Source organism: Lissotriton helveticus, chromosome 6 (assembly GCF_964261635.1).
Source record: "Lissotriton helveticus chromosome 6, aLisHel1.1, whole genome shotgun sequence".
NCBI classification, from domain to species: Eukaryota; Metazoa; Chordata; class Amphibia; order Caudata; family Salamandridae; genus Lissotriton; species Lissotriton helveticus.
Window position 1 is genome coordinate 1,419,306,894 of NC_136067.1, and position 15,874 is coordinate 1,419,322,767.

At 44.0% G+C, this 15,874-nt stretch overlaps 1 protein-coding gene across 2 annotated transcripts in view; it reads left to right on the forward strand.

Moving 5' to 3' along the window:
* Positions 1-15,874, forward strand: part of ADGB (androglobin) — a 1,448,570-nt gene that overhangs the window by 221,911 nt on the left and 1,210,785 nt on the right. For both annotated transcript variants that reach the window (XM_078649209.1, XM_078649210.1), the window contains exon 5: positions 1,319-1,525. In XM_078649209.1, the coding sequence (XP_078505335.1) occupies positions 1,319-1,525 (207 nt within the window). The remainder of the gene's footprint in view (positions 1-1,318; positions 1,526-15,874) is intronic.

Below are 15,874 nucleotides of genomic sequence, written 5' to 3' on the forward strand. Positions count from 1 at the left end.
GAAGGCTTAATGTTCTGCGTAATGATTTAAGTCACACAGCAAACAGAGAAGGCTTTAAAATACTCTTGACTGAGACACATCAAGAAGGAGAGGCTTTAAAATACTATTGATATCACTCTCAAGCAAGTAGCTACAGGCCAGGCTGACAGAAGAGGAAATAATACAAAAAGCTTGTAGATATCCTTTCAAAGTAGATTAAAACCACATAGCCCAGTCATGTCACCAGTTAAAATGTGCTGTCCTCATTATTTTCATCCACCACAAATCTTTTCAGATGTTGTATCAATAGTTTCTTCTTTGATGTAGAGATCAGTTCCCATACAAATGAAGATGCCAACAGTCAAGACAACCGTCAACATGCACTGAGCAGACCTTTCCCAATTGGTAAAGCTTGTTTCTCAAAGTTTTCCCAATACATAAATAAAGATAGCTGCCATTCGCGTTATTCTGCTTTCTGTGGGCGATAGAGCGTGTTACTGCAACTCTATCCGAAACACTCAAAATGATGCCCAAAACTACACTCTGTGTCCTGTTCGGTTGGACAATAGTACTTTGCGATACCATCCACTGGAAACTCTTGTCTGTAAAGTGCCAGAGGTAAAAAGCCTGATTCACTGACCAATGCGCTGTATATAATTGTTCTCATTCTCGATGGAGCACAGCCCTCCTGCCATTAGCAGCTGAGAGCATTGAGGCGGAGACCTTAGACTGTCCAAAATCAGTTGTTGCTAGTGTGATGATCAAGGATAATGCTGTGGACATCAGAAAAATACTGAGTAAACTGTATTTATTCCTGCCTCATCCACCTCTCAGCTCCAATTCACCCAACTATCAAAAGCCCCCTCAAGACTCCACAGAGCATTGCATTCTAGAACCCTGTAAAGTCAAATAAACCAGCAGCTATGGAAAGGTGCAAGTCATGTACATATTTATTTGTGTGTATGGAAAGAACACCACAGAAGGGCCTTTTGAATGTGAGACCCAGCACCTAAAGTTTTGTGGGCAATAACCAAAGTTAAGCACAGTAGGCTTCAAGCAGAGAGGTGCTTTGGTGTGGGGCTGGTCAAAGGCACACGCAGTCCTGTAGGCTCAGCAAAGACCAAGCCAGCTCCTGCATGCAGAACTTAAACCCATTCACTTGGTGGAGTTATTTTTTCAGTACACACCCCGGTTCGATTTCTAGAGTTTTTTTGCATTGTAGCATACAGACAACTATGCATTATTTCAACAGCGTTGACGTACTCTGACATATTGTTATCTTTTAGTTTGTTTGTTACAAAGCATCTTTGACCACACGTCGTGTTTTATCTTTCCTCAGTTAATGCGATGGATCGTTAGTGAACTAAGCACAGTCTGGAAGATTTACAATTCACCTCCATCAGCAGAGGATAAACCAAACACAACAGATCCTCCAGCAATTGTGTGGAGGCCTTGGGATCATTTATACGCTCTCTGCAAAGCAGTTAAGGGACATGTAGCTCTCTACAATAGCTACGGAAAGTATGTGGTAAAACTGTACTGGATGGTGAGTAATATCCTTTTATTCAGAAGCAAAAATCTTCAATGTCACATTGGTATTTCCTTACAGACTTTTTGTGTATATTACAGATGAAATATGTAGGAAAGTAGGATCTGCTTCTTAGGTTAACCCCACTTTTTGCTTCATCTGGTGCTGTTTTTGACTAGTCCGACTGGGTTCCTGCTCATCAGGACCCCAGTCTATCTGCTTTCTACCTAATTTGTTATGTCATTTACTTAGGTACACTCCAGATTGGATACAGGGGTACCCTTGTCAGTCCCTAGTATATGGTACCCAGGGCATAGGTACCCAAGAGGCCTCCCATGGGCTGAAGCATATGTTATGCCAACCACAAGCAGCCATGCAAAATGGAACTACAGGCCTGCCATTGCAGCCTGTGTACGTTGGCGCATGCACCACTTACTTAAGATATAGGTTTACTATATCTAAGGGTCACTACACTTAAATCCTATAAGCCACCCCTATAGTCAACCTTAACAATCCTGACGGCAGGGTGCTTGGTTCTAAGTGGGAAGGTGCCACTGCATAAGCATGACACCCCTGCAGCCTACGGAGTCCATTCTCCCGGGTTGTTAGTGCTGCAGCCATTTATGACATCTAGAGTGGCATTATGCGACCGCATGATGACCAATTCTGAAACGGCTGACAGTAACCCTGTTGTGTTTGCTGTGAAATAATTTGGAATCATACCCCACACTGATATTCGGTATGGGAAGTATGATTCCACCCCTCAGAAACTAGCCTTGTGAGGTCCCTGGTGTTCCTGGTACCAGCCTTCTAGTCCTGGGCAGCCCAAAATGGTTGCTGCCGCCCAGAGACACATTTCTGCCCTCCTGCTGCTGAGGCAAGCTTAAGCAGGGGAAGGCAGACAGTAGACATATTGTCACAGGGAGGTGTGGCTACCTCAAGACAGGATTTAGTGTATTAGGCCTGGGTGGGTGCATTTGCCAGCAACCGAAAGTCTGCATGAGGGGCACATTTGGTGTCCCTGTGCTTAATCCAGTTCAAACCAGTCCTGGAAGCCGTTGGCTCCTGCTCTGGCGTGAAACTGGACAAAGGACATGGGAGTAACCTTCTCACTGTCCAGACCCTACCCTGGGAGGGTCCCCTGAACCTATCCAAACCTCTCCTGTGGGTACAAAAGGGCTTACCTGGCTGTAGGACCCTAGATTAGATGTGGACAAGATTCTGAACCAGAAACCACTAAACTTCGACCGTCTGGGCACTCTGGACTTTGTTGGACTTCATTTGGGCCCGACTTCGTGTCCCTCTCAGTCTGAAGCATCTTCTGTGCCCATGCACCATACAGGCTCCGTGCAGGAGCATCAAGTACAACTGAAGATATCTCCCTTGAAGTGAAGGAGTCACTCCCCTAACCACAGGCACCATATCACAACTGACTGGTATGCTGCTCCTAAGTTCCTCCAGACTCCAAAGGCTTCAGCAACACAAGAGGTGGGTTTCTACATTCCTCGAGGTCCGAGCTGCCCTCTCACCAAGTTTGAGGCCAGAATCCCTTATGGGGGCTGCAATACCCGTACCCCTGTGCACTGCGTACTTTTGCAAGTGCATATGCTTGTTGGAGTTTCCAGAACAAGTGCACTGGGCTCCAAATAGCCCCAAACTCTGGCAACATTTCCTACAAAGAACTCCGGCCTCCTCGCACCGAGTACTCCTAGGGCTGTTACTTTGTGAAACTACTCGAGGTCCATTCGGAACTCCTGTGCCTCCGGCCTGTGGGTTCACTTGAGAGTGAACACTGCTTTTCTTGGGCTCCCCTGGTTGCTCCAGACTTTCCATGACTCCCCTGTGGTTGGTGAGTCTCCTGGATCTTGCTGGTTTGAACCCTAACCTTCCTTGGCCTTCTGCATTGGTTGCCGCTGCCAAGGTTTGTTGGTGCTCCCGCTGGACACCAACCCCTCAGCACTCTACATCCTTTGTGGGACAGCTCACTTATGGCTCCTGGTTGTGCTCAACATCTCCTGGTCCCTGAGGCTGCAGAGTCAAGAACCCCCTCAACGCACCTGAAGAACCCGACATCGGTAGGCATTCGTCTACTGAGCCCTGGTCACTCCTGAGTGACCCAGACTCTGTCCCCTCTGCTTTCAGGTACTCTTCATAAAGAATCCACCTTTGGATTCCTTCCTTTCAGCAGTGGCTCTTCTTTGAAGTCCTCCATTGAGTTTGACGGCGGTTTCTGACGCAACTTCAGACCAATTCACCCAGCTTCCCTGGGATAGGTAACTCTGGTACTACAGTATCCACGGGTGGGGTGGCTCTCCAACCTCCTAAGTTACACAGCTTTTCTTCAAAGTGCACTGGGAAGGGTCCTTAAACTTTAAAAATGCAACTGCCACTCTCCCATAGAATTGTATGGCGCATGCGGTCATGATCCCACACTGCACCTGTACTCCGTGGGGTCCCTATTTACTCACCTTGGGTGGTTCCGTGAGGTCCCAGAGATTCTTTATCCTCTAGACACTGTCTTTACTCAAGTTGTGATTCTTATACCACTATTTTAGTATATGGTTGATCTCCCCCTGGAGCCCAATGTGTATTAGTGCTATTTACTATTGTTTCTGTGCTACAGTATTGTGTGCTTTGTGAGTATGACTCGAGTATAAGATACTGTGTCGTACTTAGAGTGTGTTGGATAAATAAAAAATATTTTTGTAACAACTGTGCGGTTCTCCTTTAATTTAACCAATATTATAAGGTTGCATTCTGGTAAAACAAGCTGCTTAACATTCCTTCAAGACTAAGCCTGAATGCTGCTCTCCACAGCCACCACTTGGATAGCTTTCTATGGTTGTCGTAGACCTCTTAAATCACCATAAGAAATGTTTGGTCTGGTACTGGGTGCTCACTTTAATTAGTGGACAGCATATACCAGGCCACCTTCTCACATTGGTGTGCAGCGGTTGGAATTCAAGCCTGCATTGTTTTACCAGATACATTTTTGTATTGATTAACTGAAAACCACTAAGTTCCAGGTACATATAATACTAGCTTAGAATAAGTAAATTCTACTCAACTTAGGGTTGGGTAATTCAATGGTCTAGCACACCCTTTCTCCAACCTCAGGGAGTTTACTTCCCGCTAGGTTAGGTAGGTGCAACACTTCACCACACTTAGTATGTATACTAAAGTAGATGCCATTGGCTCTCTTAACTCTAGATACAGTGAGCTTTCATTCCACGAATTGAAAGCCCTGTGTGCCTCTAGAAAGCTGAAGACAGGAAGAACTGCCAACACTCAAAAGCTAATAGTGATGTAACTGTTAGATGACCCAAGAAAGACTCCTGGGTCAGATGAGCAGGACAGAGTGGATGGGATAGGGAATGAAGACAGGTCAGAAGATGACACCTTTTATGACCTGGAATCTAACCCTGACCAGGGGGGCTAAGATGGGTCCCACCTGGATAACTCAGATCTTCCAGGAGGTAGTGGGGAAGGTCATGGTGGCTCCCTCTTGTCCCCTCCTGGAAGAGTGCAGAGTTTACACATGAGGTCTAGATCTCCCTTTGCAGAGTCTAATCACTCAGGACAGTCTGTAGGGACCTCTGTATCTAGCAAGAGGGACCACTCTTATCATAGGGAGTATCAATTGCTTGAACTTGAGAAAGCTAAGCTTGGGGTCAGAGAAGAGCAATTGCCCCTTGATAAAGAGTTTCTAGAAGTTCAGAGAGCTAGAAAAAAGTTGGGACTAGAGTCCTGTGGTGGCAGCAACAGTGTCCCTAGAATTAAGAAACGTTCCTTTGATAATAGGAATCTGAGCAAGATTGCCCCTCCCTACCATGTTGAGGATGACATCCATAAATGGATACCTGCTTTAGAGAGGGCCTGTAAAGTTTGCAGGCTTTCTCAAGAACAGTGCGCAGCTATCGTGTGGCTCTTCTTTGCTGACAAAGCTCCAAACTGTTAGAGAAGAGGATGCTGACAACTACTCAGTCTTGAAGAGTGCTCTCATTGATGGGTTTGGCTTAATGACTGGACAGTATAGGATTCAGTTCAGAGACACCCAGAAGACACAGAATCAGGATTGGGAAGACTTTGTGGATAGTGCCGTTAAGGCTTTGGAAGGCTGGTTGCTTGGCAGCAAAGTGAATGATTTCAAGGGATTGTGCAATTTGATTATGAGGGAGAATATCATTAATCATTTCCAAAATCAGTTATTGCAACAGTACCTGGTTGACTCTGATCTGACTTCTCCCCAAAAATTGGGAAAGAAGGTAGATAAGTGGGTCCGAACCAGTGTGAAGCATAAAAACCAGAACAATGGTGGTGAACAAAAGAAGCAAGAAGCTAAAAATCCAGATAAGGGTGGGGACACGGGTAAAGATCAAAAGTCTTCATCAGGAACCCAAAAACCTGCATCTGCGGGGGAGTCACAATCTAACAAAGGTAAAGGCAAAAAAAAAAACCTTGGTGTTATCTCTGTAAACAGAAGACGCATTGGACAAGAGATGCTGACTGTCCAAAAGCCAAGGACAGTCCTCCTACCAGCAATGGTAATTGTGCCCCCTAACACTAGTACGGTGGTGGTACAGGGAACAAGGGATTAGTAGGGTTAACCTTGGGCTCTGAGGTGGGTTCTGGCCTAGTCAGAACTCCAGCTAAGGCTGTGCTTCTATGTGATGGTGGCATGGATCTTGCCCCTTATTTGTCAGTCCTAGTATCCTGGGCAAATACAGATAACAGCCTTTGATCAATGGTAAGGAGGCCATGGCATACAGGGACACAGGTGCAAGTGTCACAATGGTGACAAAGAATCTTGTGGGCCCTGACAAAATCATACTTGGAGAAATGTACCAAGTGACCAATGCTAACAATGTCAGGACTGATCATTCTGTGGCAGTTGTTAATTTCAGCTGGGAGGGATAAACTGGCCCTAAGAAAGTTGTGGTTAGCTCAGGCCTTCCAGTGGAGTGTTTGTTGGGCAATGATTTGGAAACCTCAGCCTGGGCTGAAGTATAGTTAAGGACTCATGCAGGAATGCTGGGCATCACTGCAGATGTGTTTGCTGTGACCAGGTCAAAAGCCAAGCTGGCTAACACTGAACAGGCCTTGGATCCTGGAAAAATAGACCAAGGGCCTTCCAAGAGAAGGAGCAGGAGGTGTAAGGCTGTATCTTCCCCCCAGACTCAGAGTGAAGATCGGTCCCTTTGAGGGGAATGATCATAGTCCCTGTGAACAAACTGTCTCAGATGAACTGGAACCTGATCAGGTTGAGTTCTTGGGACTGGGTGCACTTCCAGGGCAGACTTGAGTTCGGAGCAGCAAACATGCCCCTCTCTTGAACTCCTCAGACAGCAAGCTGCTACTGAGGTTGTTGGGAGTGTCAGTGGATCCCACAGGATCTATTGGGATGAGGGACTCCTATACTCAGACGGTAGAGACCCCAAGCCTGGTGCCACCAGGAGGTTGGTCATACCTCTGAAGGCCGACCCTTACTCCATCACGGTTGGACATAACTTTTGACTTTTCCGTGGTCTTGCGCGACAATATACCTGCAGTTTGAGGTTTGATCTTTTAGGCACTATTTTGCACTAAAAACCTATCCATAACTCCAGTTGCACCAATTGAATTAATTTCCTTTGGTATCATTTTAGTCATTAAAATATTCTCTATTCTTCTAAAGTGGTTCGAGATTTTCTATTTGGTGTGCTTTCACTTTATAACTGTTTGTGTATTGTATAAGTACCATAAACATTGCCTCTAAGTTAAGCCTAGCTGCTGTTGCGCCGAGCTACCAGAGGGCCAGGCATAGGATAATTTTGCGACTTTTTGTGGTTCACCCTAATAAGGATTGTGGTTGTTGCTTGGGGAAGGTTTTCACCACCCTCAACCAACAACCCAACTTATTATAACTTGTAAGAAAGCGTACACGATTTCTGTCACTTTTGTGACAGAGCACCCATCCTCCAAACTCTAAATCAGGTGCCAATGTCTTTTGGCTGGTATTTCCTCACCCCCAGTAGTGCTGGCTGGGCTGTATCAGCCTGCGCAACCCTGCTGTTGGTGTTCCTCAGTGGATATTCCTAGAGTTGTCTGGGCAAATGGCTTCAAAGGACATTGGAGCTTCTCTGCAGAGCTCTTTGTTAGTTACCAAAAGCTTCTGAGAACTCCTCCAGGCCCAGGCAGAGCTATAAAGCAGATCTCGGCTCTCTTGTAAAAAAATCACAAAGATTTAGCTATAACTTACTCTTGTAGTATTCAGTAATCAAGGAGTGCTTCAAGTGTAAGTCACACTTAGTCATAGCAAAATATATGTGAATCATGCCTAAAATATATAGGGAAATCTAAGCTCTGTTTTTTATTTTATGACTGCTGCTCCATTTCTCCTTTCTGAGTGTTCCTCTATTTTCCATGTCATACTAATGACCTCTGAGATTTCCCAGCCCAGCAGAAATATGCTTTTTTCCCAAAGGATTGAATTGAAATTTTGTTAAAAACATATATATTGTAAAACATCCTTCTGAAATCTCTAATCTTTTATAAGAGATGTTATATGTGGCTCACTTCTGAATGCAGATAGGTATATCATTTTATAAATTTACGAGGACAAGTGAATGGAGCCCCACCTGCGTTGCAGCACTTTATTCGGAGTCACGCTAGTTTAAATGTTTGTAAATACCAGTGACAATAATTTTCCTAAGAATTCAGAAGCACTTGCTCACTATACTTATGAATATTTTTTTTTTAGGGCTTAAGGCCACCCATTGCACACACCATTGAACGCTCAAATGAAACTATAAGGGCGCAGCATTAAAAAAGAGATGGTTAGTTTCCAACTATGCTGATTCCATTCTTGTAATATTAACAATTAAAGGAACATTGCACTCTTCACATAGATAGCACGTTTGCTCTGCTGAAAATGTTAAACCTCCAAAAAGAAGTCCAGCCTGGCGTTGAAAAGTTTAAAAGGGCCCTCTTCAGCTTCTAGCTCCCCATGGTTTCTCTCGGGTCAGCCGTAAAGGAAGCCTAGCCTCAAGTTAAATAAACATAAGACTCTGACTTTTTAAATTTGCCATAAACAGTTTTTGTTTCCCTTATAACCATTGCACCAGTGCTTAATTTCTACTGGTGTTTGCCGGTGCTCGGCACATGCACTTTTATTTAAACGCAGTCACTTCTATATGACAGTAAAGCACATGGTTTTGGAGCAGAGCAGTTCAAAGAGTTCAACAATTAAATATACAAAAAAATGCCAAAGCAAGCATTTCAGGCCAGTCCTACACCTTTAGTGACCTGAAATACTCCAGTAATAAGACAAAATGTGGCACTTGTTTAAGAATGATGGCTAGTAGGTAATTCTAGCACTAGCTTTCGCCAGCAGGGTAATTAAGCAGTGCTGTACTCTTTATCGGGTTTTCTTAATTTTACAACATTTTTCTTATTAAATGTTGAGATTTTTAGGAAGGAATTCCGTGTATTCTTGATACACCTGTAAATTCTCCAACATATGCATTTTCTTTTAGGAAAGCCTTGCTCCTTTGGCCAAGCTACTACCAGTGAGCCATAAATCGCTTAATGTGGGTCATATTGGGTCTTTTGGGATCTCAGCCAATGCTCACATCAAGACAGCTGTCAATGCTTACTCCTATGCAAGACTACGAAATCTGAGGTTTACAGCTTTCTCGAGTAGTCTTGCAGTCGTGGAGAGACATTGGCTTCAAACAACTGGGGGATTGTTATAATCACACAATAGTACAGCAGTTCGTTAGGCAAAAGGAGTGAGTGAGTCTGTACGTGTGATATTAGGGCGGATCAACTAAAATAATCTGGGAAGCGCGGCAATAGTGCTTGCTATGTCTCAGCAAAAAACCTTTGGATGAATTACTTCCAAACGCTTTTAACGAAAAAGAATGCAGATTTCATATTGGAGAATGACAGCAACTTAGTGAGATGGGGTATAGCGCATTAAGAGCAGCAAACTTCAAAAGGTTGGCCTTTTAATCAAGGTGGATGGCATACTATACGCAGTGGTCGAAGTGGGGGAAAAAAAAGTAGGGGAACTGTGGGCGGAGTATCAGGAGGCGGGAATAACAGAGGATTGGGTTAGTGCGCGGAGTCAAGAGATGTGGCTAAAAAGAGCAAAACATACCAATTTTTTGTATGTTTGGCATTTCACTGGCCAGTTACAGCTTATAAGATTATTTAATACAACCAATGGATTCACGTTTATTTGAGGTTTAATATATGAGTTAATGACATTAAAATTCATTTACAATGTGGGATACGTTTTCAATCACAGAATGTACCAAATACGCTTATAAGTGGAACCAGACGCCATTTGTCTCTAGAAAGAGAAAAAAAACTGGGAGAAATAAAGATATTTCTTCTTGTTGTGCCTCCCTTGAGGAGGCGTAAGATTTCCTTACATTCCCAGGTTTACAAGTCCTTGTAAATCTAGGAATGCATCAAAAACCATGGGAGGTGCATGGGAACACCCACCACAAAGTGTGCCTAGTGCAAAGGAAGGCAAAGCGGCAATTTGTGCTGTGTCGCATTACTCCATATTTATGAAACTATTCAAATCTATGCAAAGTGGCTATGAGTGGGTTCATAAATATGACTTGGAGATTTGCGTTGTGCATTTATCACGTTCTGTGTTGCAAACATGATGCAAGGTCCTCGTAAATAGGCCCCTTAGTTTGGTATGCGTGCAAATCCTGCATTGTCGATCCCTGGTGAGTTGCACTACTACTGCTGGAACAAAGTCAATGGAGGTATCAATGAGTGAGGCGGAGTGGCCTCAAGGGTCCTGTGACCTCAGTGACCTCAGTGACAAAGCCTCTGTTTATCTAGGGTGTGCTGCTTCGCAGGCCTGCCTGCAAAACTGGAGGTTAACTTCAGTATGAATTGTGGTGGACAGGGCTTCAAAGTTAACCCGCCCTGGCCACCGGTAGGGTCTACCTGCTACTGCTAAGAGACCAGGCCTTCTATGGTCTAGTAAGGGAATGTGCTCCCTCAGGAGACTGTTCTGTTCATGAAGTCTGATCCTGATTTCCCAGTTTCAAATTCGGTAGCTCTGGCCATAGTGCCACATCTCCCACCCCTACCCCCCCGAACACCTTTTGCCCCACTGAGATAAACTTGCACTGCCTTCAGCTACAACCCGATTGTGCCCAGTTAGAAATACCTGGATGTGACTTAATTTTTGAGAGTGAGAAGTGAGAAATTGTGCTGGACAGTACTGCTGATTTTGTTACTGAGGGCCGGTTTTTCAGCCCCCAGTAACAAAACCCGTCTCTCACACGTCCAGCCTCCTGCCTCCCACCCGATGCCCATTACACCAGTCCTGCCTTGGTGCCTGGGCCTATTTGTTTTCACAGTCCCACCTTGGATGGTGTACACAAGTGGCTCTGGTGCTCGAGTGTCACAGAACTAGACACCTAGGGCTGCTTTTTATTTCATATCCTTAAAAAAGGTAAACAGTATTTTTTAAAAGACTGCATCCCTGAACACAGACAGAGCAGCATTACCCATTTTATGAAATAAAATAAGGAAAGCAGCTGATAAGACATCAAATGTTTTCTACAGTTATTTTTAGGTTTTGCCTAGCATCGCTTGAGCTGTCTCTCAGAGACATGCTGTATTGAGGTATAGATGTGAAGCTGCATCCAGTCCCCCCCCCCCAATTTTGTATTGGCGTTTGTGACTGTCCTTTGTAAATGTTGGGCCTTGGTTTGTTAATAGGCTTATTAGTCCCTCCTTAGTACCTCCCTGTCTCCTGTTGTTACCTTCCAGCAGGACTGCCCCTCTTACATGTGTCCCTGCTCTCTACCTTTCATTAAGAGGTTGGATGCACTATTTACTTAATTCCAGTCTTGCTGAAGCAGGCACGTCAGAGCGCATAGAAACTGCACCCTTCCTGTTTGTATTTGCAGCAGTGCGCCATGTGCGCTTTCGCTTTAATAATGCCTGCTGGTTACTTTAAATCCACTTGTGAGATGCCAGCTTCGAAGCCAGTCGTTGTTTTGCGCTCCCCCAGCCCTCTGCCAGTAGTAAAAAAAAATGTTTGAGGCGTTGCAGCATTGCACGTCCATGCATACAAATAATGATAATGCACTTACTGTTATATACTATATATACATATTTACATTTAAGGACTGGTCTAGTGGTGGGAGGTTGAAGGTTGAGTTAGACCTCGCTTGAATGAGGTGAGTTATTATTATTATTATTATAACATTTGTTGAGCGCTACTGTTACCCGTAGGTGTCCTGGCGCTATGTGAAATCTTGCCTGAGGTTCGAACCAGTGTCATGCTAATCAGTAAACAGCCAGGTTTTTAAAGCTTTTCGAAAGGCCATAAGGCTCGACATACCTCTAAGATATAGGGGAAGCTTGTTCCAAGTTATTTATTTATTTGAATTACGTAGGGAAGAGTGTACCCCTGATGTGATTTGGAAGACATTTATTTCCATGGAAGAGTTTAGATTAGTCGAAAGAGTTAGAACTTTGAGGGAGCACATTGGGGGGCAAGACAGGGCTTCTCGCGATGAGAGGATGATGGCTATCTGATCTCATGGAACGAATGGGAGTGTTCAAAGCCACTACCCATTGGGCGAGGTAGAAGGGAATGACTCTGAATGGCTTCGCAAGCTAGACTTGAAAGACTCTTGTAATTCACCCTATGTGTGGCTGATGGCTCACTACTTTGTGTGTGTTTCCTGGGGCAGGAGGGGTCAGACCTTGTGTGCTGTATGGAATGCCAGAGTGTTCACCACGGTAAACAAATACATTATTATTTTATACAGTAGTTTTATGAATCATCAGAACTTGTTTAAAGACAACCTTTGTTAAGCTTTAAAATTGTTAGTTTGTGGTCAGGTGGCTGACTGTGGTGAAAATTCTACTTGAACAATTATAAATGTCTATACTTGAACTGGTATGAAGTGGTTGAAACTGGATCCATTTGCATCCTATCAGTTGTTTATTGTGTATTATTGTACATATGATAAATACAAAATGTATAAAATAAAGAATGTATGTAATTAGGAAGGGGATTTGCACTGGTTAAATACTAGTTTCAATCAATATAGACTAATGGATGCCAATTCTAAGATATAGCTGCAGTGACCATAGATGTTCTCGATTTTGTTAAATCCAGCTGGACAACGTTCATTACTCTTGGGTTTTTGTTTTTGTCACCTTTTAAACCTTTTTCTTTGCTGTTAATGACTGCATTGCTTAATGCTCCTAACCGGGTCCAGTGAAACTATGTGTAATTAATAGAAGTGCAGTTCAGTTCAATAACCGCTGATCACGTGTCTGGGCAGATTTTGTACATTGCTTCATGAGTATGTTTATAAGGGTCGATGCTGTTGGACAGAGATCATAATAAATTGTATGGAAACCCCTCATGTTCTCTGTACATTGTAAGGGGCAAATTTACAAGCCCCTTGCGTCTCTTTTACGCCGCCGTTGCGTCACTTTTGTGACACAGCGGCAGCGCAAAAGATGCGCCGTGGTGCGGGGTATTTACAACGCGACGCATCTCCCAGATGCGTCACGTTGTAAAGCCCTGCGCCAGAAGGAGGCGTTCCTGCGCAGGGGGGGGCGTTCTGGCGCAGGAAAGCCTCCGAAAAGTGGCTGAGTGAAATCTACAAGATTTCACTCAGTCACTTTGGGGCATATGCTGCATCAAAACCCTGCACCTGCTTGAAGCAGGCGTAAGGATTGATGCAGCATTGTGAGAATAGGGCCCCCAGAGCAATGCTGAAGCTGTGTCGCGCTTGCGACGAAACTCCAGCAATGCGCCGCCTTTACGGCACAGATGCGTCACTCATCTGTGCCGTTTTTGCCCCATGGTGCGCTGCATTGTAAATGCAACGCATCCATGGTGGCGGCGGCATGGCGCACAATAACTAGCACATCCCTGGGGATGCGACAGTTATTGTAAATCTGCCCCAAAGTTCTTGCTTTGTTTGCTGGTTTTACGTGTATACTGTGATTTTCTTTGTATCTGCTTTTTTAACTGCGAATTTACTAAACAGCGCTCGGTATACAAGACTGTCAAAGTTTGCTTTTCTCAAACATGGACAAGCATTTACAGTGGAATATGTCTCACATTTGCGAGACTTTGAGGTATTGGCATTATAAATGACAAAAATTGTTTTTTTTTACTGTGGCATGTAGATGACATTGATGATTATATCTGTGCAATTTCATATTATTATTGCTGCTATGATGAAATTAAGGCCGTATTTTTAGGTAGGCTGTTATCATTTATATATTATGGAACAGTGTGTTAGGCTTGATACATTGAATTTCAGGTTGTCATGCTTGACATCGATTTGATTGCTGAATAATGTATGAATTATGCTTTTGTATTAGCTGTGTCTAATCTTGTTCAAATAAAAAATATATAAAAAATGCTTAGGGTGCTTAACAAGGAGCATTTGCTGATCTTCAACTCTAATATACTTGAGCCTCAAGGGCGCTAGTAGAGATTCTCACATACAAAATAGATTGCTCAGTTTCAACTAAAATTCAATAAAGTTCAGGCTTAATTGAACTTGACCAGTTATGATATAATCTTTGTAGAAACTAAGTAAACGCTCTACCTTACATAGGGGCAAAAACAACTTCAGATGGAGCAGTATCATTTAGATGTCCACTGGTCCGATCGTAGAATTTGAGAACTGGTTTTAAAACGTTTTCAACACAGAAGGGAAGTCGTTTATGCGAAGTAGAGGTGGTGATAACGTGCAGGCTGTTTGGACTGAAAGGATAATGAGCGTCCATGGAACATTTTTGTAGCAGGTAGAATAAGGAAGCATTTTTTACAATCAGGTCTTCTGAGCTGCTGTGGATTTACAATGCAATTTCTTTGAATATCTGTATCCCTGTGGCCTTCATCTTCTAGAGAACGAGCATAAAACTCTTTTATTACCGCTAGACAGTGTGAAGGAATGTAAATTACATTCTGTGAATTGGAAATGCTCTTGCAGACGTCTCAGCACTGTAGCATCTGATGTGTGTGCAGTGCTAATTTCTAATACTGTCAACACTGCCACAGCTGCAGATTTGTAGGTGGTGATTGGTGGCATTAAAACAAAATAAGCAGTTTAACGGCACAACGTGAGCCCACGAGCGCAATTTAATTGTCACAGTGAGACTAAAAACACAGCCAGTTTTGCGTATTTGAGAAAACTCGTTGCCGGGTGAAGTTAACTAAATTAGCAACATTGGACTAAAAAGAATGGGACGCATACAAAGTTCTTGAACATAGCGATGTAAAGCTAAAGAGCCCCTTTTATGTTTGCCTAGCAAATTACTCCGTTTAACTACAGTTCTGAATTTATAAATTATAATTAAGACTCCCTGTTTTCCGTTTTTACGGATGTTTACAGATAAATACATACAGAAAACAATGGGGCATATTCACAAGGAGCTATCGCCGAATTAACGGCACTTCATTGCAGCCAAAGCCGTGATAAATGTACCTCTCCATTCACAAGCTGGTGTTCACAGCCCACAGCACCTGTTTTCCCGCGATAGCAGCCGCAAAAATCATCGCCACAGAGGACCCACTCAACTATCGCTAATTAGATGCAGAGTAGGCGTTCCTGTGCCAAAAGCCGTGACACACGACACCTCAACATTCACAACAACCAGCCAGATCAGCGATAAGAACACAAAACACGCGATAAGTCGTGTTAGCAGCTGGAAATTAACACCTGCTCTGACCTGGTGTAAGTCGGACCACAGCCTGCACCACAAAAGGGAGCCCAGCCCACAGTCACACCTGAAAACAAACAGATGCCTTGAAGCAACTGAACGTGCCGCACGGACACCCAAGAGGACCACAACACCCACCAACACCACACCGGACCACCCCTCCCTGGCAACCCCGACCAAAGACATTCCACATCAGCTCCACCTAAACATGTACGAAATAATCAGCATGATGTCGTACAATCGCAACTGGGGACATGCACGTGTCGCCACAGAAGTGAGCATCACACATTCACTTTCGAAGCAACCAATGAAACTTTATTGAAATCAGCACAGAAATGAAATGAAGACACATTGTGGCTCCCCATAGGCCACATCCTGCAAGACAAACATATGATGAAAAGGTGTGTCCTGTGCACGTCAAAGGTCAGAGAGAGTGCGAGGGAGAGAGAGAAAGAAGAGAGGGTGTGAGAGAGAGTGAGAGAGAGAGAGAAGAGAGGGTGGGAGAGAGAGAGAAAAAAAAGAAGAGTGGAGAGAGAGAGGGAGAGAGAGAAGAGAGGGTGAGAGAGAAAGAGAAGAAGAGAGGGGGAGAGAGAGAGAGAAGAAGAGAGGGGAGAGGGAGAGAATAAGAGGGGGTGAGAGAGAGAG